General features: G+C 51.0%; 2 protein-coding genes across 2 annotated transcripts; both read left to right on the plus strand.

Moving 5' to 3' along the window:
- Positions 1-122: 122 nt before the first annotated feature.
- Positions 123-1,091, plus strand: CC1G_14029 (hypothetical protein; the record flags this gene model as incomplete). Its single annotated transcript, XM_002911945.1, has 1 exon — positions 123-1,091. One exon carries the CDS (start codon positions 123-125, stop codon positions 1,089-1,091), a length of 969 nt encoding a protein of 322 aa, XP_002911991.1.
- Positions 1,092-1,507: 416 nt separating this feature from the next.
- On the plus strand, positions 1,508-1,898 carry CC1G_14030 (hypothetical protein; the record flags this gene model as incomplete). The annotated part of the gene is made up of 2 exons (XM_002911946.1): positions 1,508-1,516; positions 1,548-1,898. The coding sequence occupies 2 exons, from the start codon at positions 1,508-1,510 to the stop codon at positions 1,896-1,898; spliced, it is 360 nt and encodes a 119-aa protein (XP_002911992.1).
- Between the last annotated feature and the right edge of the window lie 21,215 nt (positions 1,899-23,113).

The following is a 23,113-nucleotide window of genomic DNA, read 5'->3' on the forward strand; positions in this document are numbered from 1 at the left end:
CCGGTGAAGCAATTGGCAAGGGATTTCTCAAGGTCCTGCGAGACATATCACATGGATATATTCCTATGCATACTTGTGTTGACAGGCCCCTGACACTCTCGCACATGCAAGTGTTCATCAATATGTTTTTCCGTACAGTCTGCCACTACCACACCAGGAGTGCTCATGGATCCGCGAAGAACGACTCCTCTAGAGACAAGGTTACCGGCGTCTACGCGCCACACGACAAGGCGGTTGCCCCAGAAGAACTCCAGGAGAAGTTACCTGTCGAAAGGGCAGGATCCGCACCAGCTGTCCCGGGTGCAGACCCCTGGCCAGACTATGCTCCGACCTCGACAAACAACGGCCTGATGATCGACGACTTCCTGCAGTTCTATCGGAAGATCGATGGCTGGTACTTCCTTCATTGCGGATGCCTCCTGGACGATGTTCTCCTAGACTTCTTCTTGTGGAAGTCTAATCTCCACGTTAATTCGATGTACGGTCATCGTGAAGAGTTTGGCAGTCCATTGGAACCCCGAGCTCGAACGTGGATCTGCTCCTTCATCAAGATTACGTTGAAGACGAAGGTCGAGATGCTGTACGCCTACGACGAGCATGGCAACTTCCGACCTTGGGAACGCCTGGCCGTGCTGCAGATCAAGAACCTTTGGCAGCATTTGGAGGCTAAGGCAAGTCGTTCGATGGTTCTCGTTGCGCTGAACCACGACGACAAAAAGGAGCAGGAGGACTGGGAGTGGACCAACTCGGACCAAGAGTACGACGACAAATTGAGGGAGGAGATCGCGAAAGAGAGGGAGGAGGCATCGAAGGCGGAGAAGGAGGCTGAACGACACCGATTGAGGGAGTTAAAGGAGTTGGAGAAAGAGGAACTAGGCGACGATGAGCGAGAGCGGAGGAGGGAGGAGAAGCGAAAGAAGAAAGAGAAGAAGAAGGAGAAAAAGAAGGAGAAGGAGAAGCGGGAGAAGGAGAAGCGAGACAAGAAGGACAGGAAGGAGAGAGAGAAGGGGGTTGAAGACGAGAAGAAGAGGAAGAAGAGGAAGGAGTCCAGGTCCCCTTTGCCTCCCTCGAAGTGCACCAAGGCCGAGTAGAATTTCGTCGCGTTTATTTCGTTTTGCGTGTTTGTCTTTCTCTCTTTTTTTTTTTTGTGTGTGTGTATGTCTATTCCACCGTCATGCAATGTATATTCTCGTGTTTCCCGCTCTGATGCTGTCTAATCCTTTAAGTCTCGCTGATCTGTGGAAGAGTTGGCCAGGCAGTATATCAAAACCGGATACCACTTCAAAACTGGATCCCAATGGCATCTGGTTCGATCTTAAGTAATGTGGTGCGATTGACGCTCAAGGAGGGCCTTGCCGTTTAACGATACACCTTGACACTATAATTAGGGTGATGGCAGCGCCAGCAGACCGGATGGTGGTCTGAATTCAGAGGTACACCGTCTCACCGAACAGCATATACCTGAACTTCTACAAGTAAGCTGTTCCACCAGACGGAATAGCTAATAATGTCCCAGGTACGTTAAATCATGAGATGAACTTCCATAGGTTTACCGTTTCCCTAGACGGTATACCTGTGGAATGTGGAGTATATACCGTTTGCTGATGCGGCATCGGTGGGATTTCCATAGGTATGCTGTTTCGTCGGACGGTATACCTGTGAAAATTGACAAGTATGCCGTCCGATGGAATGGTATCCCTGTGGAATTCCATGAGTATACAGTCTTAGAGAACGGCATACCTGAGGAATTCCTTCGGTATGCAGTCCCCCAAGACGGTATCCCTGGTGAATTCCATGAGTATACAGTCTTAGAGAACGGCATACCTATGGAATTCGTTCGGTATACAGTCCTCCAAGACGGTATCCTTGTGCAATTCCTTGGGTATGCAGTTCCCTGAGACGGTATCCCTGAGGAATTCCTTGGGAATGCCGTCTTAGGAAACGGCATACCTGAGGAATTCCTTCGGTATGCAGTCCCCCAAGACGGTATCCTTGTGCAATTCCTTGGGTATGCAGTCTTAGAGAACGGCATACCTATGGAATTCGTTCGGTATACAGCCCTCCAAGACTATCCTTGTGCAATTCCTTGGGTATGCAGTTCCCTGAGACGGTATCCCTGTGGAATTTCATGGGTATGGTGTTTCCTCAGACCGTATACTTGTGGAATTCCTTGGGAATGCCGTCCGAGGAAACGGCATACCTGGGGAATTCCTTCGGTATGCAGTCCTCCAAGACGGTATCCCCGTGAATTCTTTGGATATACAGTCTTAGGGAACGGCATATCTAGGGAATTCCATGAGTATACAGTTCCCTGAGACGGTATCCCTGTGCAATTCCTTGTGTATGCAGTTCCCTGAGACGGTATATTTGTGGAATTCCTTGGGAATGCCGTCCGAGGAAACGGCATACCTAAGGAATTCTTTCGGTATGCAGTCTTCACAGACGGTATCCCTGTGGAATTCCTTGGGTATGCAGTCTTCGAAGACGGTACCCCAAACTGTATACCCAATGAACTCAGGAGCTTCCGTTTGCCAAGGACGGTATACCACACTGTTTCATAAGACGGGATGTCTGTGGAAAGTTGAAGTTATGGGGTCTCAGGAGACGGTATACCCGTGCGTCCATGGTACTTCACTATGGGCTGTTATCTAGATCCCAAATGACGTCTAGCACTGTGGAACTGTGTAATTACACCGTGCTAGTGCCTAGGGAATTTGCATGTCTAAAATCGATGGCTACTGTCTCGCGAAACTGCATCCTGATCCGCGTGTTTCAGGTGGCTTACTATCCTTTGCCTGACCCCTACCGGTAGGGATCGCCGCGTCATACCCGTAGGGTGTGTTTAAACCTACCCCTGGTGCAACGGGTAGCCCTCAAAGCCGATCGTTGTCACTGCGTGGATGGGTCTTGTTACGGTCAAGGGACGCGAACTCAAGTGAGCATGCACGTCGACCGTAGAGTCGTGGTTCCGAGGCGAGTTCGAGGGTATAGGCGTCTAAGAGTGCCTCACAAGAGGTATTGTCTTACGACGACTAGAGCGAGTTTCGAGAGAAGAGGAGAAGTGGGTATGATTCACGAGAACTAGCTAAGGAACAAGAGAGGTATCTACAGAGCTTATATACCTATCTAGCTACGTGAATATGAGTCAAGAGAAGTCAGAGAAAAGGGCTGCGCGAGCACAGGTCACTGCGGAGCGCAGCAGAGATAAATTAGAGAACAATAGAGAGTGGCTGTCATGAATCAGACCTTTCTTTTCCTTTTCTCGCCGAGACTTGTAGTTAGTAACATAGGATGTCACGTGACTCAGACACGTGATGAGTCATGGAACCGTACCCCGCCAGCTGAACAAAACACTGCGCGCGCACAGACCATGGACCAAACAAGTACATACAACTCAAGTAGTATATATAGAGTAGACTTGTAAGCGTAGTTTCCTCAGTCTTTAGCTGGTCTATTCCTAGCTACAACACTCTAGTCTTTACTGAATCCTATCGCTCTTCGCCAAGTCTTTTCTAGTGCAGCTATTGATTGCTTGAACGACAGATCAAGTAGTTAGTTGCTGACATTAGCTAAAGACTGCCCCTTCTCGACTGTGTCTATCCCCGGCACCCTCGAGTCTCTCATCGCCCTCCGCCCTAACAAGGCAACCCCCACTCACGCTACTTACTCCCTTACATAGTTCCTTTTCTCTTTCCCCTTTCAGTAGGTTATCCTTGGCGACGCCCCTTCTGTAGGAAGGCAGCAACCAAGAGAGCTGCGGAACTTAGGTCCAAAGCACATAGTGTAGCTCCCCTCTGTGTGGCTAACACAGTGACAACCGGGAGATAGTCTAGCTTTTCTTACCTTACCTTTTCTTTCTCTTGCCCACGAGCCCATTATTCTTTTTACGATACCATGTCCACCCACCCCTCCCCCCTACAAATACCCCCTGCCAACGACGGCCAACCCGCCCCTCAACTCCTCCAGCCTGACCAGACCCAGGTCCAAGGTCAGCAGGTCTCCGCTTGGGACTACATGTACCAAGCCCTGGGAAGCCTTGCCGATAGCGTGGCAAACCTAGTGGCTGCCGTTTCCGGCTACCAGCCAGCCCTTGCCCAAGCTTCAGAGGCGTTGGCCCAGTCAGCCGCTGCCAGCACCCAGGTCTCCGAGGCCCTAGCCCAACGAGCCCGACAAGCCCAAAACCAAACCCGGACCCACCCGAAACCTACGACGGGAAACCGGAAGATGCCCAAGCCTTCCTCGATGCCTGTGTCCTCTACTTCAAGCATATCGGAGAAGCAGATGAACTACGACAAATCTCCTATGCTCTCTCCAAAATCAAAGGAGGCACCAACGGCATGGCATCTGCATGGGCAAATTCTCAACGGGCTGAGATCATCGCTGACACCCTCGCTTACGATGACTGGAAGGGCTTCGCCAAGGCCTTCCTCGCTCACTTCCAGGTCCAGAACTCCCGAGCAGAAGCGATCCTAGCCATCCAAACCATCGAGATGGGAGATCGCTCCTGTGAGGCTTACAACACCGAGTTCCGATCATATATGACTCGTCTCTGGATACAACGAAGTAGCACTCATCGAGGAATACAAGCAGAGGGCTAAACGGCAGGCTGTTGGACAAGTGCCACGACCAGGAGAACCTCCCCACGACCCTTGCCGGATGGATGGAGCGAGCTGCTAACCTCGATCGCCAGTACCGAATTCGTAAACGGGAGAAGGCTAGATTCAAAACGGAAAAACCCACTCCCAAGGGCAACTAGCGCTCCTCCACCAAGGCCCTTCTTCCCTTCCTTCCGACCCGCTGCCCAATCCACTCCTACTCCACACTCCCCCTCGCCCCGCCGACCCGAACGCTATGGACATTGATGCGCACCGACGACAGGGTCTCTGCTTCACCTGCCACCAGAAGGGACATATTAGCCGAGACTGTCCCAACTAAGACCCAGAAGTTTTAACACCAGAACCATCGACATCAGAGCCCTCACGGAGGACGAACGTGCCGCGCTGAAGAAACAACTCGAGGATTTTTACACGGACCGGGAGTGAGCGCAGACTTGCCGGTCGATAGAAGTACCTTTGTTCGATCCCCATATGTACATATGCCAGAACTCGAATCACATGATGTTTACGCACGATCGAAAAGGGACAATGCGCGATTTTACGGAAAGAAAGTGGAACCGGGCTCCGCAGAATGGGTAGCCCAACGACTTGACGACTCAGAACCCTCGATGGCAAGAGGAATCCTGATGTCTTGGGTACATCCCAAAAAAAGGCAAGAGGTCACGGATGAAAAGATATCCCAGCTCAGACAGCTATTGGACGGACCAGTGGTAGAGGCCCTAAAGGAGATGGCTCGACCCAAACGATTTATTCGTGGCCATAAGGGCAACCAGCTGGATCTGGACATGGTGATGAGCACCCTAGACGACAAGCGAAGCTTCCGAACTTCTGGACTCTTAGATAGTGGTTGCACCGGAAGCTGTATAGACAGGGACTTTGTCCGACGAAACAATATCCGAACCAGAAAGCTCCCCATCCCCATTCCCTGTCTATAATGCTGATGGTACGGAAAACGCAGGAGGAGCTATCTCCGAATGTGTCGAACTCCACGTCAAGATCCGAGACCACATTGAGAGATTGGAATTCGGAGTAACCGAACTAGGGAAAACGGACGTCTTCATTGGGTTCGAATGGCTAAAACGGCATAACCCCTCTATTGATTGGAGGACTGGTACGATAGAGTTCAACCGGTGTCCCATAGAATGTACCCCACTTGTCGGATCAGACCCTGAATCAGAGGAAATCGAATACGAGGACCTCGAGGATGGGGAACACATTCTCATGGTAGACATTCAACACGAGATCCGACTACGGGCATTCCAGACGACATCCGGAAGAATTGCTGAAAGGAAAGCCAAGGAGGAAAAAGCCAAGACATTTGAAGAACTGGTACCGTCACATTACCACGACTTCAAATTTGTGTTCTCGAAGCAGTCCTTCGATGAACTACCTCCAAGGCGACCCTGGGACCATGCAATTGAACTCATCCCTGGAGCAGAGACCATGGACTGCAAGATCTACCCGCTGAACCCTGAAGAGCAACAAGCACTTGATGCCTTCTTGGAAGAAAACCTGCAGTCAGGGAGGATCCGTCCGTCTAAATCCCCCATGGCCTCTCCGTTCTTCTTTGTGAAAAAGAAGGACGGCTCCCTCCGACCAGTCCAGGACTACAGAAGGCTTAACGACATCACTGTGAAGAATCGATACCCCCTGCCATTGATCCAAGAATTAGTAGACAAACTCAGAAAGGCACGGTACTTCACCAAACTAGATGTCCGTTGGGGCTTCAACAATGTCCGTATCAAAGAGGGAGACGAGTGGAAAGCGGGCGTTCCGAACCAACAGGGGACTGTATGAACCTCTGGTGATGTTCTTTGGACTCACAAACTCTCCCGCAACGTTCCAAACCATGATGAACGCCATATTCCGAGAGGAAATCAACACCGGAAAAGTCATCATATACATGGATGACGTCCTTATCTTCACGGAAACATTGGAGGAACATCGGGAAATGGTCCGAAGGGTCCTGAGGAAGTTTGCCGAGCACAAACTTTACCTCAAACCGGAGAAGTGCGTTTTCGAAGCCAAAGAAGTGGAATATCTTGGCGTCATTGTCTCCCACAACCAAGTACGCATGGACCCAGCTAAAGTCGATGCTGTCAGAGACTGGCCCACTCCACGATCGAAACGCGAAGTTCAACAGTTCCTTGGGTTTGCCAACTTCTATCGACGGTTCATCAAAGGATATGGAGAGATTGCTAGGCCACTCACGGAACTAACCGGGAACAAGGAATGGAATTGGGGACAAGCGCAAGAAGCAGCCTTCCAAGCAGTTAAGGATCGAATCTGCTCTGCACCCGTCCTCGCTATTCCCAATGACACTGGGAAGTTCCGTGTTGAGGCTGATGCATCCGAGTTCGCAACTGGGGCAGTCCTCTCCCAACAACAGCCTGATGGGAAGTGGAAACCGGTAGCTTTCATCTCCCATGCCCTGAACCCGACCGAGCGGAATTACGAGATTTACGACAAGGAGATGCTCGCCATCATGCGTGCACTCTCAGATTGGAGACAGTACCTCCTTGGAGCTAAACACGTCTTCGAGATCCACTCCGATCACAAGAATCTCGGGTATTTCCGAAAACCCCAGAAGTTGAATCGCCGCCAAGCTCGCTGGCTCACCGAGATGCAACAGTACCACTTCACCCTTCACCACAAGCCTGGAAAACAGATGACCAAGGCTGACCTCCTCTCACGACGAGCCGATCACGATCGAGGAGCCAACGATAACGAAGACGTGATCCTCTTGAAGGAAGAACTCTTCAGAAGGGTCGAAGTGGGCATCTCAGGACCAGATGCCAACTTTTTGGAACGAGGTCAAGCGCTCTTGGAGAAGAAGGGACAAAGCGGTGGCCAAGGCTCTACTGCAGAAGGACCCGGACTGGATCGAATCCGACGAACACCTCGTGACGTTCAAGGGAAGAGTGTACGTGCCAAAGGATAAGGGACTCCGGGAGGACATCATTAGATTCCATCATGACTCCCCAGTATCGGGACACCCTGGTCGATATCGTACCCAGGAACTGATCACTCGGAACTACTGGTGGCCCCGAATCCAAGCAGACATCCGAACCTATATCGATGGATGTGGCATGTGTCAACGGACTAAACCCCGTCGAACCTGTCCCGGCTGCGCCACTACAGCCAAACGAGATCCCCTCTCTCCCATGGGAGATAGTGTCGGTAGATCTAATCGGGCCCCTCCCAGAGTCGAAAGGATTCGATGCCATCATGGTAGTGGTCGACAGATTCTCAAAGAAGATAGAGGCAATTCCCACCCAACGTGGAGCTCTCGTCGCTAGGTGCAGCGAAGCACTTCCGGGACTACGTGTTCAAACACCACGGACTCCCCCGAAAAGTAATCAGCGACCGAGGCCCACAATTTGTCTCGAACTTCATGAAGGATCTGATGAAACTCCTCGGCATTGAAGGAAACCCCTCCACGGCATTCCACCCCCAGACTGATGGTCAGACGGAACGGATCAATCAGGAGATAGAGCAGTACTTACGGATCTTCATCAACCAAAGACAAGACGACTGGGCTGATTGGCTCCCTCTGGCCCAATTCTCCTACAACGACAAGATCCACCAGTCAACCGGGTACAGTCCGTTCTACCTGAATTACGGTCAACACCCATACAAGGGAGGCGAACCAAGAGGCCCAATACGGAATCAGGCTGCAGAGGACTTTGTTACCGAGATTAAAGACATCCCGCAAGGAGGCCGAAGCAGCCTTAAAACAAGCTGCCGAGACTATGAAACATTACTATGATCGGAAACGAAAACCCTCCAGGCCCTACCGAGTGGGCGACATGGTGTACCTTGAGGCAACCAACATCAATACGCAGCGGCCAGCCAAGAAGCTCGACGATCGGAGATATGGACCCTTTAAGATCACCAAGAAGGTCGGAGCTTCTGCCTACGAACTCGCCATCCCCAAGACTTGGAAGGCCATACACCCGGTGTTTAACGAGTCACTCCTCACTCCATACCACGAACCCCATTTTCCCTCTCAGAAGAAACCTCCACCTCCTCCTCCCGAGCTGGTAGACGGAGAAGTAGAGTATGAAGTCGAATCCATCGACGACTCCAGACTCTACAAGGGAAAACTACAGTACCTGGTGAACTGGAAGGGATACCCCAAGGAGGAGAGGACGTGGGAAGATGCCTCCAACCTGAAGAATTCTCCCGAACTCGTAGAAAAGTTTCATCGAGAGAATCCCTCCGCACCTCGGCGGATCACCAAGAAACTCCGATTCATACCCTACGAGAACTTCACCGAACCTTCCGGAAGAATCTTCGACTGGACCGCTGGGAAGTTTAAGGCCTCCTATTCCCCACAACCGTCGACCCAAAGGAACTGCCGAACCAATGCCGGAAAACCTCCCAAAGTGCCGAAAAGGGTGGTGCCCTAGATGCAATGACGTTCACGAGGACGTGAACCTTAAGGGGGGGGTGATGTCATGAATCAGACCTTTCTTTTCCTTTTCTCGCCGAGACTTGTAGTTAGTAACATAGGGATGTCACGTGACTCAGACACGTGATGAGTCATGGAACCGTACCCCGCCAGCTGAACAAAACACTGCGCGCGCACAGACCATGGACCAAACAAGTACATACAACTCAAGTAGTATATATAGAGTAGACTTGTAAGCGTAGTTTCCTCAGTCTTTAGCTGGTCTATTCCTAGCTACAACACTCTAGTCTTTACTGAATCCTATCGCTCTTCGCCAAGTCTTTTCTAGTGCAGCTATTGATTGCTTGAACGACAGATCAAGTAGTTAGTTGCTGACAGCAGGCAGTGCGCACTCAGGCGCGGTGAATGGGAACGGGAAGTTGTTAACCGGTTGGTGGAGAACCCGCGCTTTTCGAGGGTGCAACATTTGGCGACGGGCGAGATAGGTGTGGAGGATGTGAGGTGCCTCTTGCCCAGAACATTGACCAACGGAGCAGTGTCATTCGACATTGCCACTAGCGACTGCGAAAGTAACGTAGATGGCTCTGAATGGGCCTCCTATTGGGACTGAACCTGTCGTGAAAGAAATGTATCGATTAATACCATCTTGATGCTTTTGGCCTTTGTACACTTCTCAGTGTTATGTTACGTGCTCAATCCGAACGCTGAAGAGTGAGCTGAAAGGACGTGGGCGAACGCGTAGCTCCGTAGTAGCAGGCTCTGCGGCGAAGCGCGCTCTTTTAGTTATTAAAATAGAAGGATAAAAGAGCGACGACGCCATACTTAAAAGTGATCTGGAGGCTGACTATCAAATATCTTCCCACAGTCCACCGCAGATCTCGACTCGCGCCATTGAATGCTGGCAGGCGAGTGGTAGGGGGAATTCTCGTAAGGGGGAGTGTAGGTGATCCAGGCGTATTCTTCTCTGCCTGTCCAGTCGTTGCGCGCCGAGAGATCACGAAGGTCGATGAGGGCAGGGACGATGGCTTTGTGAAGGGCTTTGTAGACGAATCCCTCGCATTTCTCCTGGAACTCTTCCCAAAGGAAAAGGCGGAGGTTGATGAGGGTGACTCGGGTTTGGGAACCTACGCGCCGGTCTTGAGGGGGAATGCGAAGAATGGCTTTGTGAATCTCGACCATGTGGCGGTCGAGATCTCGGAGGCGGTCCAGGACGATGTGATGCGCATATCCTGCACATCTCTTGAGGTTAGTCCAGTCGCGGGGATCGGCGAGCAGGTGGATGAGTTCGGCGGCGCAGGTCATAAAGGTGGAGTTACCCCCTTTGTAGGGGTCAGTGGGTTCGTTAGCAGGGGGGTTTTCAGTGGTTGATGTTTCGACGGCGGTGGTTTCAGTGACTGATTCGGTGGAGGGGACAGGGAATTCGAAGGTGAAGGCGGCACCGGAGTCGATGATCATGTTGGTCATTTCAGAAGGGGAGAAGGTGTGAGAGTAGCGAAGAGGGGCAAGTGGATTTGTGAGGTGAAGTAGCAGATGGGTGGTTTGCTGGGGAAGTGAGTCTGACTGGTTGGACCTTTTATTTCCGAAGTTGTTTGCGGTTCTTTGGTTTTTCTTTCAGATGAGTCGTCTTGTATTGTGTCAGGATCTTGCTTGCTCCGGCCATGAGGTTGTCTTCATCTTCCCACGTTGCTTCTTCTTCGGAGTAACCTTTCCAAAGCACAAGGTACTCCAGTCCGCTTCGGGTTTTGCGGTGTTTCAGAATGCGCTCGATTTCGTAAACGTCGTCCACTTCCGGAGGTGGTCTGGGAAAGTTGGGGCCGTGGATTTCATTCTCGACGTATGGCGTGAGGAGGGTGGCGTGGAACACGTCATGAACTCGGACTCGTTTCCAGTGATCAGGGATATTGAGCCGATAGGTGGTCGGTCCTAACACATCTAAGATCTCGAAGGGTCCTTCTCGTTTAGCTTTGATCTTCTTGTGGTATCTCAGGTTGAGGTTTTTGGATTCTAGCCACACCTTTTCGCCTCTCTTGAAGGGTTTGAAGGTGGACTTGATCCTTTGGGCCATCCTTTGCTGGGCCAGTGTGTGTGCGGCAAGGGCTTCATGTCTGATTCGATCGAGAGCTTTGATGCGTTGTTCTGCGGATGGGAATTGAGAGTATTCGAAGGAGGTTGGGATCGCCTTGGGTGCTATTCCCATCATGAGTTCGAATGGGGTATATGGCCGATCGGAGTGTCTTCGATTGTTGTGGGTAAATTCCAAGATGCCAAGGTGTTCGGACCAGTCTTGTGGAAAGGCGAGACAATAGATTGACAACCAGGTCTCGATTTCTTGGTTGAATCGTTCCGTGGTGCCATCAGTTTGGGGATGATGAGCGGTGGACAGTGCAGATTCGATCTCGAGAAGTTGGAGGAAGTGACGGAAAACCTGAGCAGCAAACTGGGGACCGCGGTCGGAGATCATCTTCTCTGGGAGACCAAAGCGTTTGAAGAGGTTGTCGACAAGGAGTTGTGCAGTCTGCTCTGCCGTGATCTCTTTGGTGCAAGGGATCAAAATTACCCCCTTTGTAAACCCGTGGTCCACCACGGATAAAATAGAGTTGTATCCGTTGGATTCGGGGAGGTCTGTAATGAAGTCGGCTGAGATCTGAGAGAATGGTCGGAGCGACTTGGCCGGTGGGATGGGCATGAGAGCGGGTTTTGATGGGTTGCGGTTGATCTTGAATTGCTGACATACGCCACATCCTTTGACATAATTCTTGACGAATGTTCTGATTCCTGGCCACCAGTAGTGTTGGTTGACGTTATTGAAGGTCTCTAGTTCTCCAGGGTGTCCTGCCGTGAGGGAATCGTGGTATCGATGCAGGATCTTGCGTCGAAGGTCTTGGTCCTGAGGGATATAGTTTCTCCCTTTGTAAAATAGGAGTCGGAATCCATCACGTTCTTCTACTGTCCAATCTTGTAGATCGTCCTTCATGGCCTTTGGTCCATCGGATAAGATGATCTTCAGGGCATCAGTGGCTTCCGTGTCGAAATTCTGGCATTTGGCTATTTCTTCCTGTAAAGCTATGTCGACCAGTCCTATGGTGAGGGTTTTCAAGTCGGCGAGGTTGACAAATAGTTCTTCCGGTAGCCGGGTGATGTTTTCGTTATCGTGATCTTCTTCGGGGCACAGGTCGGGGCGTCGGGACAGGGCATCCGATAGGATCATCTTGTGTCCAGGTAGATGTGACAACTTGATGGCGCTCTCTGTCAGTTTCAATTGCCAACGTGCTTGTCGAGGTTTGAGCTTCTGTGGAGATCGGAAGTAAGTGAGGTTGAGGTGATCAGAATAGACCAGAGTTTCATGCGGGCTTCCTTGGATGTAGTGGCGCCACTCGTCAAGTGCTCGAATGATTCCAAGGAGTTCTCTGTCGTAGATCTCGTAATTCCGTTCGGCGGGGGAGAAGGACTTGGACAAGAAAGCAACTGGGTGGCGGTTACCATTGGAGTCCATCTGTGTCAGGACTGCTCCAGAGGCATATTTGGAGGCGTCGGATTCGATCTGGAATGGTCTGGACATGTCGGGCATCATGAGAACAGGTTCCTCGCAGAAGCGTTTCTTCAGGGTGTCAAAGGCTTCTTGGCACTCGTCAGTCCACTTGAATGCTTGGTTCTTCTTGAGGGAGTTCGTTGAGTGGTCGAGCGATGTCGGAGTATTTCCGTATGAACTTCCTATAGAAGTTTCCGAAGCCGAGGAAGGATCTGACTTGCTTGATGGTTTGTGGTGCGGGCCAGTCTTGGAGTCCTTTAACCTTTGCTGGGTCCATGGAGATTCGGTCTTGTTCGATGATGAACCCGAGATAAGCAATCTTTTCCTTGGTGAATTCGCATTTCTCAGGTTTGACGTAGAGATCGTTATCGCGGAGGATCCGAAGGACTTCCTTGGTGTGTTGTTCATGTTCCTCTTTGGTCTTGGAGAAGATGAGGATGTCGTCCATGTAGATGATGACAAAATTCCCTTCAATCTGCAAAGAGAATATGTGGTCCATCATTGCCTGAAAGGTTGCCGGAGAGTTACACATGCCGAAGAACATGACCGTAGGTTCGTGTAAGCCGAATTTTGTTTTGAATGCTGCTTTCCACTGGTCTCCATCGCGTATACGGATATTGTTGTAACCTTTCAAGACATCGAGCTTGGTGAAGTATTTGGCTCCTTTCAGTTTGTCCATAAGGTCCGTAACCAGGGGAAGGGGATAGGCGTTCTTGACGGTCCATTCATTCAGGTAGCGATAGTCTTGACATGGGCGCTTCTTTCCGTCTTTCTTGGGGACGAAGAAGAATCCGGATGCTTGTGGAGAGTCCGACGGTCGAATGTATCCTTTGGCCAGGTTGTCATCAAGGAATTCCTTGACGAGTTTCTCTTCTTCGGGTGTGAGTGGGTAAACTTTGGATGACCTTGGTTCGAATCCTGGTTTCAGATCTATCCTGTGGTCCCAGGGACGAGACTCGGGGAACCGGGAAGCTGCTTTCTCGTCGAAGACAGAGAGGTATTCGTGATATTCCGGAGGTACATGTTGCCTGATGTCCTTGATTTCTTCTCGCTGGTTGTACTTGAGCTCGAAGGCCTGGGAATGGGTGAGGGTGGTGTTGATCCAGATGTCCTCCGTTTTGTCGGAAAGTTCTCCATTGATGAATGAGATCACCAGGTCGTCTGTCAAGAGGGATCCTTCGTCATTGTCCCAATGGAAGTTCCCTTCCATAAGCTCGTTGACGTAGTTTTCAAAGGTATTGAAGTGATCTTTGGGTATCATAGGAGAGGTGGTCGGATACCAATCAGGTAGTGGGTCGAGGTTCAGGGGCTCCGTGTCTGGGATTTCTTTGACGGTTGTCTTAAAGATCTGGGTGTAAGACTTGATGGGCATGATCGGTGGTGTTGACGGGAGAGCTCTGTCGCCACTCGAGAGTACCCTTCCTCCAGTCGATGATGGGATAGCTCTTCCAAGCCAGGGAAACCCCATGATGACCTTCTGTTTTCCAAGGCCGGTGATGTAGAAGGTAATGGGTTCTGTGTGTCCGTGGATAGTGACGTCCATGGTGGTCGAGTATCGGATGGTTCCTTGTTTGTTTAGGGTTCCGTCTACGTTGTAGACTTTCAGAGGTGTTGGAAGGAGTTGGAGTGGAAGTTTCTTGTTTCGGGCAAAATTTTGGTCGATGAATTTTCCTCCAGCTCCAGAATCTATCATTCCTTCGGTGTCGACGATTATCTTTCCACTCTCCGTTTCGCCCTCAAGATGCATAGGAATAAATAAGCATTTATTGTTCTTTCGGGCTACTAAGGCAGAATGAATTGATAAATAGGGAGATACTGACGTCGATGCAGGTCTCCATTCTAAAAACCCTGGTTGGTCTCGAGTTCCTTGTAAAATTCTTCAACGACTTCCTCTCCTGCTTCTTGGATTGCGGCCCTGATGTTGGTGTAGAGATCCTTGCCATTCTTTGGGCGGAAAGACCAGTTTTGACGGTTACCGGTGTTCTGGCTGCTGGTCCCTGCAGAGCGATTGTTGGTGGAGTTATTAGGGCATTCCCAAGAGCGATGTCCGTCCTTCCGGCAACGGAAGCATCCTCCTCTCTTGATCAGGTCGGCTCTTTCCTGGGGGGAAAGCTTTCCAAGGCCGATTGCCCTGATGTGTTGCTCTAAAGCGGTCCCTGCAGACTGGTCTAAGCCCTTGACCTTGGAGATGATGGTGTCGATGTCCATGGCCATGGGATCTTTGGCAGGAGCGGGGCGACTGAAGTTCCACTGCCTGGTTGAGGTCGAAGTTTTGGTCGAGGCCTTGTTGGTGAGGGCAAAGTAGCGACGGTAGTTGTTGTCCTTTGTCAATAGCCTTCTCTGTCCACTCCTTGAAGGTTCGAGGGGGTTTCTCGAGGTCGAAGAGCTTCTTTCGAAGTGGATCGTTCAGACTGGCTTGGAAGTAGTCTCGGGCTACAGTGTCTCCAGCGTCTGCAACTCTTTGATCTTCGGTTTTGTTGGCGTGATCTTTGGAGAGAAGGTTGGTTTTCGATAGGACAATCTTGAAGTCGGCTACATGTTCTTCAGCCGTCTTCTTTCCTTGGGTCATCGTCTTCAAGCGCTGTAAGGCGTCTTCTTGTTCGTTGATTGGGGTGAACGCCTGTTTGAAGATGGCGACAAAGTCCTTCCAGGTGCCCAATTCAATATCGGACTCGGTCTCTTTGGATCGTAGCCATGCTTCCTTCCAAGCAGAGGCTTCGTCTCCTTTGAGGAACGAAAGGAGATAGGTGATTTTGCTGTCGTCATCGGTGTAGATGTGCTTGTTGACCTTCAAGTAAAGTTTCACATCTTTGAGGAAGGTGTTGAGGTCTTCCTTTTTGCCGGTGAAGGGGGATGGCGGATTGATTCGCCTTTCGGGGATCTTCTGGTTGGTTTCGTCGCTCATTACGACGTCTCGGGTTCCGTTGTCTGGGTTGGCGGGGCTGACCATGGTGACTGGTTGTTCAAGGGTGATTGGCGTAAAGGGTTCTTCCTCTTCACGTTCTGGAATCAAGGGTCCTTCCTCTTGATGCTGTGGCTCGGTGTTAGGTTCTTCTTGGGCGTCTTGGAATTCTGCAGAAGGCTCTTCTTCAAAAGAAACTTCTGACGGTTCTTGTTTGCTTGGTCGATGTCTTGGGTCTTCCGGGTAGTTGGGGCAGGGTTGTTGGGCGCAGTTAAACCAGTCTTCTTCGTTGGTGTCGTAGTGTTCACAGTTAAACTGGTGTACGAAGTTGCTGCAGTCGGTGTTGTCTGTCTTGTCTTCCGAGTCTTCTTGTTCTTCTTCGGTTTCTTCTTAAGGGAGCAATTGGTTAACCGCTAGTAAAGATGGTGTTGATGGTCTGGTTGAGCTTGGGGTAAGCCCTCGGAGACGTCCTCTGGGTGTGGTTGACTGGGATCCGGGTGTTGAGGCAATTAGGGTGGCTACTGGGTCGACAAATGGCGGTGGTGTAGGGAGTCGTTCCGGGGGATCAGATGCCGAGTATGTGGGAATTCTGTGTGGTCGATGGGGTCGTCACCCGTAAATACGAGTGACGATGTGTAGGAGCTAGTTCTTCTGTTACGGTCAAGGGACGCAAACTCAAGTGAGCATGCACGTCGACCGTAGAGTCGTGGTTCCGAGGCGAGTTCGAGGGTATAGGCGTCTAAGAGTGCCTCACAAGAGGTATTGTCTTAAGACGACTAGAGCGAGTTTCGAGAGAAGAGGAGAAGTGGGTATGATTCACGAGAACTAGCTAAGGAACAAGAGAGGTATCTACAGAGCTTATATACCTATCTAGACTACGTGAATATGAGTCAAGAGAAGTCAGAGAAAAGGGCTGCGCGAGCACAGGTCACTGCGGAGCGCAGCAGAGATAAATTAGAGAACAATAGAGAGTGGCTGCGCCGCAGCAAGAAAGAGTCATAAAGAGTCAAAGAAGGCTGCGCCGCAGCAGTAAGAAGAATTAACTGATAAAACAGTCACGAGATAAAGAAAGAGATCATGTGAACAAGAAAATGAATCATGTGATAGAGAAAGGACGCGAAGAGAAAAGATAGGGGCGGAATTCGTAACAGGTCTTTTAACGAAGCTTCGCAAGGCTTCTGTGACATTCCCCACCTTGCTCCTTCACTGTACGCGAGAAGTAGGCATCCCAAAGTCTCCGGATGGCCCTAACGGAAGGAGAATATCAAGACTTCCTTGATTTCGTCGCAGGAGCGCGGGCGGTAGTCTTCAGTACCGGTGGGCGCTTGTCTTCTGATCCCAGCTGATCTCAAGTTCGAACCACGCCTTGCGCAATTTCTTTCCAGCTGCAGCATGCGCTTTCGTCGTTTATGATATCATGCTGACTTTTGCATTCCTTGTGTATGCAGTTCCCTGAGACCGTATTTTGTGGAATTCCTTGGGAATGCCGTCCGAGGAAACGGCATACCTAAGGAATTCTTTCGGTATGCAGTCTTCACAGACGGTATCCCTGTGGAATTCCTTGGGTATGCAGTCTTCGAAGACGGTACCCCAAACTGTATACCCAATGAACTCAGGAGCTTCCGTTTGCCAGGACGGTATACCACACTGTTTCATAAGACGGGATGTCTGTGGAAAGTTGAAGTTATGGGGTCTCAGGAGACGGTATACCCGTGCGTCCATGGTACTTCACTATGGGCTGTTATCTAGATCCCAAATGACGTCTAGCACTGTGGAACTGTGTAATTACACCGTGCTAGTGCCTAGGGAATTTGCATGTCTAAAATCGATGGCTACTGTCTCGCGAAACTGCATCCTGATCCGCGTGTTTCAGGTGGCTTACTATCCTTTGCCTGACCCCTACCGGTAGGGATCGCCGCGTCATACCCGTAGGGTGTGTTTAAACCTACCCCTGGTGCAACGGGTAGCCCTCAAAGCCGATCGTTGTCACTGCGTGGATGGGTCTTGTTACGGTCAAGGGACGCGAACTCAAGTGAGCATGCACGTCGACCGTAGAGTCGTGGTTCCGAGGCGAGTTCGAGGGTATAGGCGTCTAAGAGTGCCTCACAAGAGGTATTGTCTTACGACGACTAGAGCGAGTTTCGAGAGAAGAGGAGAAGTGGGTATGATTCACGAGAACTAGCTAAGGAAACAAGAGAGGTATCTACAGAGCTTATATACCTATCTAGCTACGTGAATATGAGTCAAGAGAAGTCAGAGAAAAGGGCTGCGCGAGCACAGGTCACTGCGGAGCGCAGCAGAGATAAATTAGAGAACAATAGAGAGTGGCTGTCATGAATCAGACCTTTCTTTTCCTTTTCTCGCCGAGACTTGTAGTTAGTAACATAGGATGTCACGTGACTCAGACACGTGATGAGTCATGGAACCGTACCCCGCCAGCTGAACAAAACACTGCGCGCGCACAGACCATGGACCAAACAAGTACATACAACTCAAGTAGTATATATAGAGTAGACTTGTAAGCGTAGTATTCCTCAGTCTTTAGCTGGTCTATTCCTAGCTACAACACTCTAGTCTTTACTGAATCCTATCGCTCTTCGCCAAGTCTTTTCTAGTGCAGCTATTGATTGCTTGAACGACAGATCAAGTAGTTAGTTGCTGACATTAGCTAAAGACTGCCCCTTCTCGACTGTGTCTATCCCCGGCACCCTCGAGTCTCTCATCGCCCTCCGCCCTAACAAGGCAACCCCCACTCACGCTACTTACTCCCTTACATAGTTCCTTTTCTCTTTCCCCTTTCAGTAGGTTATCCTTGGCGACGCCCCTTCTGTAGGAAGGCAGCAACCAAGAGAGCTGCGGAACTTAGGTCCAAAGCACATAGTGTAGCTCCCCTCTGTGTGGCTAACACAGTGACAACCGGGAGATAGTCTAGCTTTTCTTACCTTACCTTTTTCTTTCTCTTGCCCACGAGCCCATTATTCTTTTTACGATACCATGTCCACCCACCCCTCCCCCCTACAAATACCCCCTGCCAACGACGGCCAACCCGCCCCTCAACTCCTCCAGCCTGACCAGACCCAGGTCCAAGGTCAGCAGGTCTCCGCTTGGGACTACATGTACCAAGCCCTGGGAAGCCTTGCCGATAGCGTGGCAAACCTAGTGGCTGCCGTTTCCGGCTACCAGCCAGCCCTTGCCCAAGCTTCAGAGGCGTTGGCCCAGTCAGCCGCTGCCAGCACCCAGGTCTCCGAGGCCCTAGCCCAACGAGCCGACAAGCCCAAAACCAAACCGGACCCACCCGAAACCTACGACGGGAAACCGGAAGATGCCCAAGCCTTCCTCGATGCCTGTGTCCTCTACTTCAAGCATATCGGAGAAGCAGATGAACTACGACAAATCTCCTATGCTCTCTCCAAAATCAAAGGAGGCACCAACGGCATGGCATCTGCATGGGCAAATTCTGGCACGGCTGAGATCATCGCTGACACCCTCGCTTACGATGACTGGAAGGGCTTTGCCAGAGCCTTCCTCGCCCACTTCCAGGTCCAGAACTCCCGAGCAGAAGCGATCCTAGCCATCCAAACCATCGAGATGGGAGATCGCTCCTGTGAGGCTTACAACACCGAGTTCCGATCATACATGACTCATTCTGGATACAACGAAGTAGCACTCATCGAGGAATACAAGCGAGGGCTAAACGGCAGGCTGTTGGACAAGTGCCACGACCAGGAAAACCTCCCCACGACCCTTGCCGGATGGATGGAGCGAGCCGCTAACCTCGATCGCCAGTACCGAATTCGTAAACGAGAGAAGGCTAGATTCAAAACGGAAAAACCCGCTCCCAAGGCAACTAGCGCTCCTCCACCAAGGCCCTTCTTCCCTTCCTTCTGACCCGCTGCCCAATCCACTCCTACTCCGCCTCCCCCTCGCCCCGCCGACCCGAACGCTATGGACATTGATGCGCACCGACGACAGGGTCTCTGCTTCACCTGCCACCAGAAGGGACATATTAGCCGAGACTGTCCCAACAAGACCCAGAAGTTTAACACCAGAACCATCGACATCAGAGCCCTCACGGAGGACGAACGTGCCGCGCTGAAGAAACAACTCGAGGATTTTTACACGGACCGGGAGTGAGCGCAGACTTGCCGGTCGATAGGAATACCTTTGTTCGATCCCCATATGTATATATGCCAGAACTCGAATCACATGATGTTTACGCACGATCGAAAAGGGACAATGCGCGATTTTACGGAAAGAAAGTGGAACCGGGTTCCGCAGAATGGGTAGCCCAACGACTTGACGACTCAGAACCCTCGATGGCAAGAGGAATCCTGATGTCTTGGGTACATCCCAAAAAAAGGCAAGAGGTCACGGACGAAAAGATATCCCAGCTCAGACAGCTATTGGACGGACCAGTGGTAGAGGCCCTAAAGGAGATGGCTCGACCCAAACGATTTATTCGTGGCCATAAGGGCAACCAGCTGGATCTGGACATGGTGATGAGCACCCTAGACGACAAGCGAAGCTTCCGAACTTCTGGACTCTTAGATAGTGGTTGCACCGGAAGCTGTATAGACAGGGACTTTGTCCGACGAAACAATATCCGAACAAGAAAGCTCCCCATCCCCATCCCTGTCTATAATGCTGATGGTACGGAAAACGCAGGAGGAGCTATCTCCGAATGTGTCGAACTCCACGTCAAGATCCGAGACCACATTGAGAGATTGGAATTCGGAGTAACCGAACTAGGGAAAACGGACGTCTTCATCGGGTTCGAATGGCTAAAACGGCATAACCCCTCTATTGATTGGAGGACTGGTACGATAGAGTTCAACCGGTGTCCCATAGAATGTACCCCACTTGTCGGATCAGACCCTGAATCAGAGGAAATCGAATACGAGGACCTCGAGGATGGGGAACACATTCTCGTGGTAGACATTCAACACGAGATCCGACTACGGGCATTCCAGACGACATCCGGAAGAATTGCTGAAAGGAAAGCCAAGGAGGAAAAAGCCAAGACATTTGAAGAACTCGTACCGTCACATTACCACGACTTCAAATTTGTGTTCTCGAAGCAGTCCTTCGATGAACTACCTCCAAGGCGACCCTGGGACCATGCAATTGAACTCATCCCTGGAGCAGAGACCATGGACTGCAAGATCTACCCGCTGAACCCTGAAGAGCAACAAGCACTTGATGCCTTCTTGGAAGAAAACCTGCAGTCAGGGAGGATCCGTCCGTCTAAATCCCCCATGGCCTCTCCGTTCTTCTTTGTGAAAAAGAAGGACGGCTCCCTCCGACCAGTCCAGGACTACAGAAGGCTTAACGACATCACTGTGAAGAATCGATACCCCCTGCCATTGATCCAAGAGTTAGTAGACAAACTCAGAAAGGCACGGTACTTCACCAAACTAGATGTCCGTTGGGGCTTCAACAATGTCCGTATCAAAGAGGGAGACGAGTGGAAAGCGGCGTTCCGAACCAACAGGGGACTGTATGAACCTCTGGTGATGTTCTTTGGACTCACAAACTCTCCCGCAACGTTCCAAACCATGATGAACGCCATATTCCGAGAGGAAATCAACACCGGAAAAGTCATCATATACATGGATGATGTCCTTATCTTCACGGAAACATTGGAGGAACATCGGGAAATGGTCCGAAGGGTCCTGAGGAAGTTTGCCGAGCACAAACTTTACCTCAAACCGGAGAAGTGCGTTTTCGAAGCCAAAGAAGTGGAATATCTCGGCGTCATTGTCTCCCACAACCAAGTACGCATGGACCCAGCTAAAGTCGATGCTGTCAGAGACTGGCCCACTCCACGATCGAAACGCGAAGTTCAACAGTTCCTTGGGTTTGCCAACTTCTATCGACGGTTCATCAAAGGATATGGAGAGATTGCTAGGCCACTCACGGAACTAACCGGGAACAAGGAATGGAATTGGGGACAAGCGCAAGAAGCAGCCTTCCAAGCAGTTAAGGATCGAATCTGCTCTGCACCCGTCCTCGCTATTCCCAATGACACTGGGAAGTTCCGTGTTGAGGCTGATGCATCCGAGTTCGCAACTGGGGCAGTCCTCTCCCAACAACAGCCTGATGGGAAGTGGAAACCGGTAGCTTTCATCTCCCATGCCCTGAACCCGACCGAGCGGAATTACGAGATTTACGACAAGGAGATGCTCGCCATCATGCGTGCACTCTCAGATTGGAGACAGTACCTCCTTGGAGCTAAACACGTCTTCGAGATCCACTCCGATCACAAGAATCTCGGGTATTTCCGAAAACCCCAGAAGTTGAATCGCCGCCAAGCTCGCTGGCTCACCGAGATGCAACAGTACCACTTCACCCTTCACCACAAGCCTGGAAAACAGATGACCAAGGCTGACCTCCTCTCACGACGAGCCGATCACGATCGAGGAGCCAACGATAACGAAGACGTGATCCTCTTAGAAGGAAGAACTCTTCAGAAGGGTCGAAGTGGGCATCTCAGGACCAGATGCCAACTTTTTGGAACGGGTCAAGCGCTCTTGGAGAAGAAGGGACAAAGCGGTGGCCAAGGCTCTACTGCAGAAGGACCCAGACTGGATCGAATCCGACGAACACCTCGTGACGTTCAAGGGAAGAGTGTACGTGCCAAAGGATAAGGGACTCCGGGAGGACATCATTAGATTCCATCATGACTCCCCAGTATCGGGACACCCTGGTCGATATCGTACCCAGGAACTGATCACTCGGAACTACTGGTGGCCCCGAATCCAAGCAGACATCCGAACCTATATCGATGGATGTGGCATGTGTCAACGGACTAAACCCCGTCGAACCGTCCCGACTGCGCCACTACAGCCAAACGAGGTCCCCTCTCTCCCATGGGAGATAGTGTCGGTAGATCTAATCGCGGCCCCTCCCAGAGTCGAAAGGATTCGATGCCATCATGGTAGTGGTCGACAGATTCTCAAAGAAGATAGAGGCAATTCCCACCAACGTGGAGCTCTCGTCGCTAGGTGCAGCGAAGCACTTCCGGGACTACGTGTTCAAACACCACGGACTCCCCCGAAAAGTAATCAGCGACCGAGGCCCACAATTTGTCTCGAACTTCATGAAGGATCTGATGAACACTCCCATCGGCATTGAAGGAAACCCCTCCACGGCATTCCACCCCCAGACTGATGGTCAGACGGAACGGATCAATCAGGAGATAGAGCAGTACTTACGGATCTTCATCAACCAAAGACAAGACGACTGGGCTGATTGGCTCCCTCTGGCCCAATTCTCCTACAACGACAAGATCCACCAGTCAACCGGGTACAGTCCGTTCTACCTGAATTACGGTCAACACCCATACAAGGGAGGCGAACCAAGAGGCCCAATACGGAATCAGGCTGCAGAGGACTTTGTTACCGAGATTAAAAGACATCCGCAAAGGAGGCCGAAGCAGCCTTAAAACAAGCTGCCGAGACTATGAAACATTACTATGATCGGAAACGAAAACCCTCCAGGCCCTACCGAGTGGGCGACATGGTGTACCTTGAGGCAACCAACATCAATACGCAGCGGCCAGCCAAGAAGCTCGACGATCGGAGATATGGACCCTTTAAGATCACCAAGAAGGTCGGAGCTTCTGCCTACGAACTCGCCATCCCCAAGACTTG

This window comes from Coprinopsis cinerea, assembly GCF_000182895.1.
Source record: "Coprinopsis cinerea okayama7#130 chromosome 2 map unlocalized cont3.2, whole genome shotgun sequence".
Taxonomy (NCBI): Eukaryota; Fungi; Basidiomycota; class Agaricomycetes; order Agaricales; family Psathyrellaceae; genus Coprinopsis; species Coprinopsis cinerea.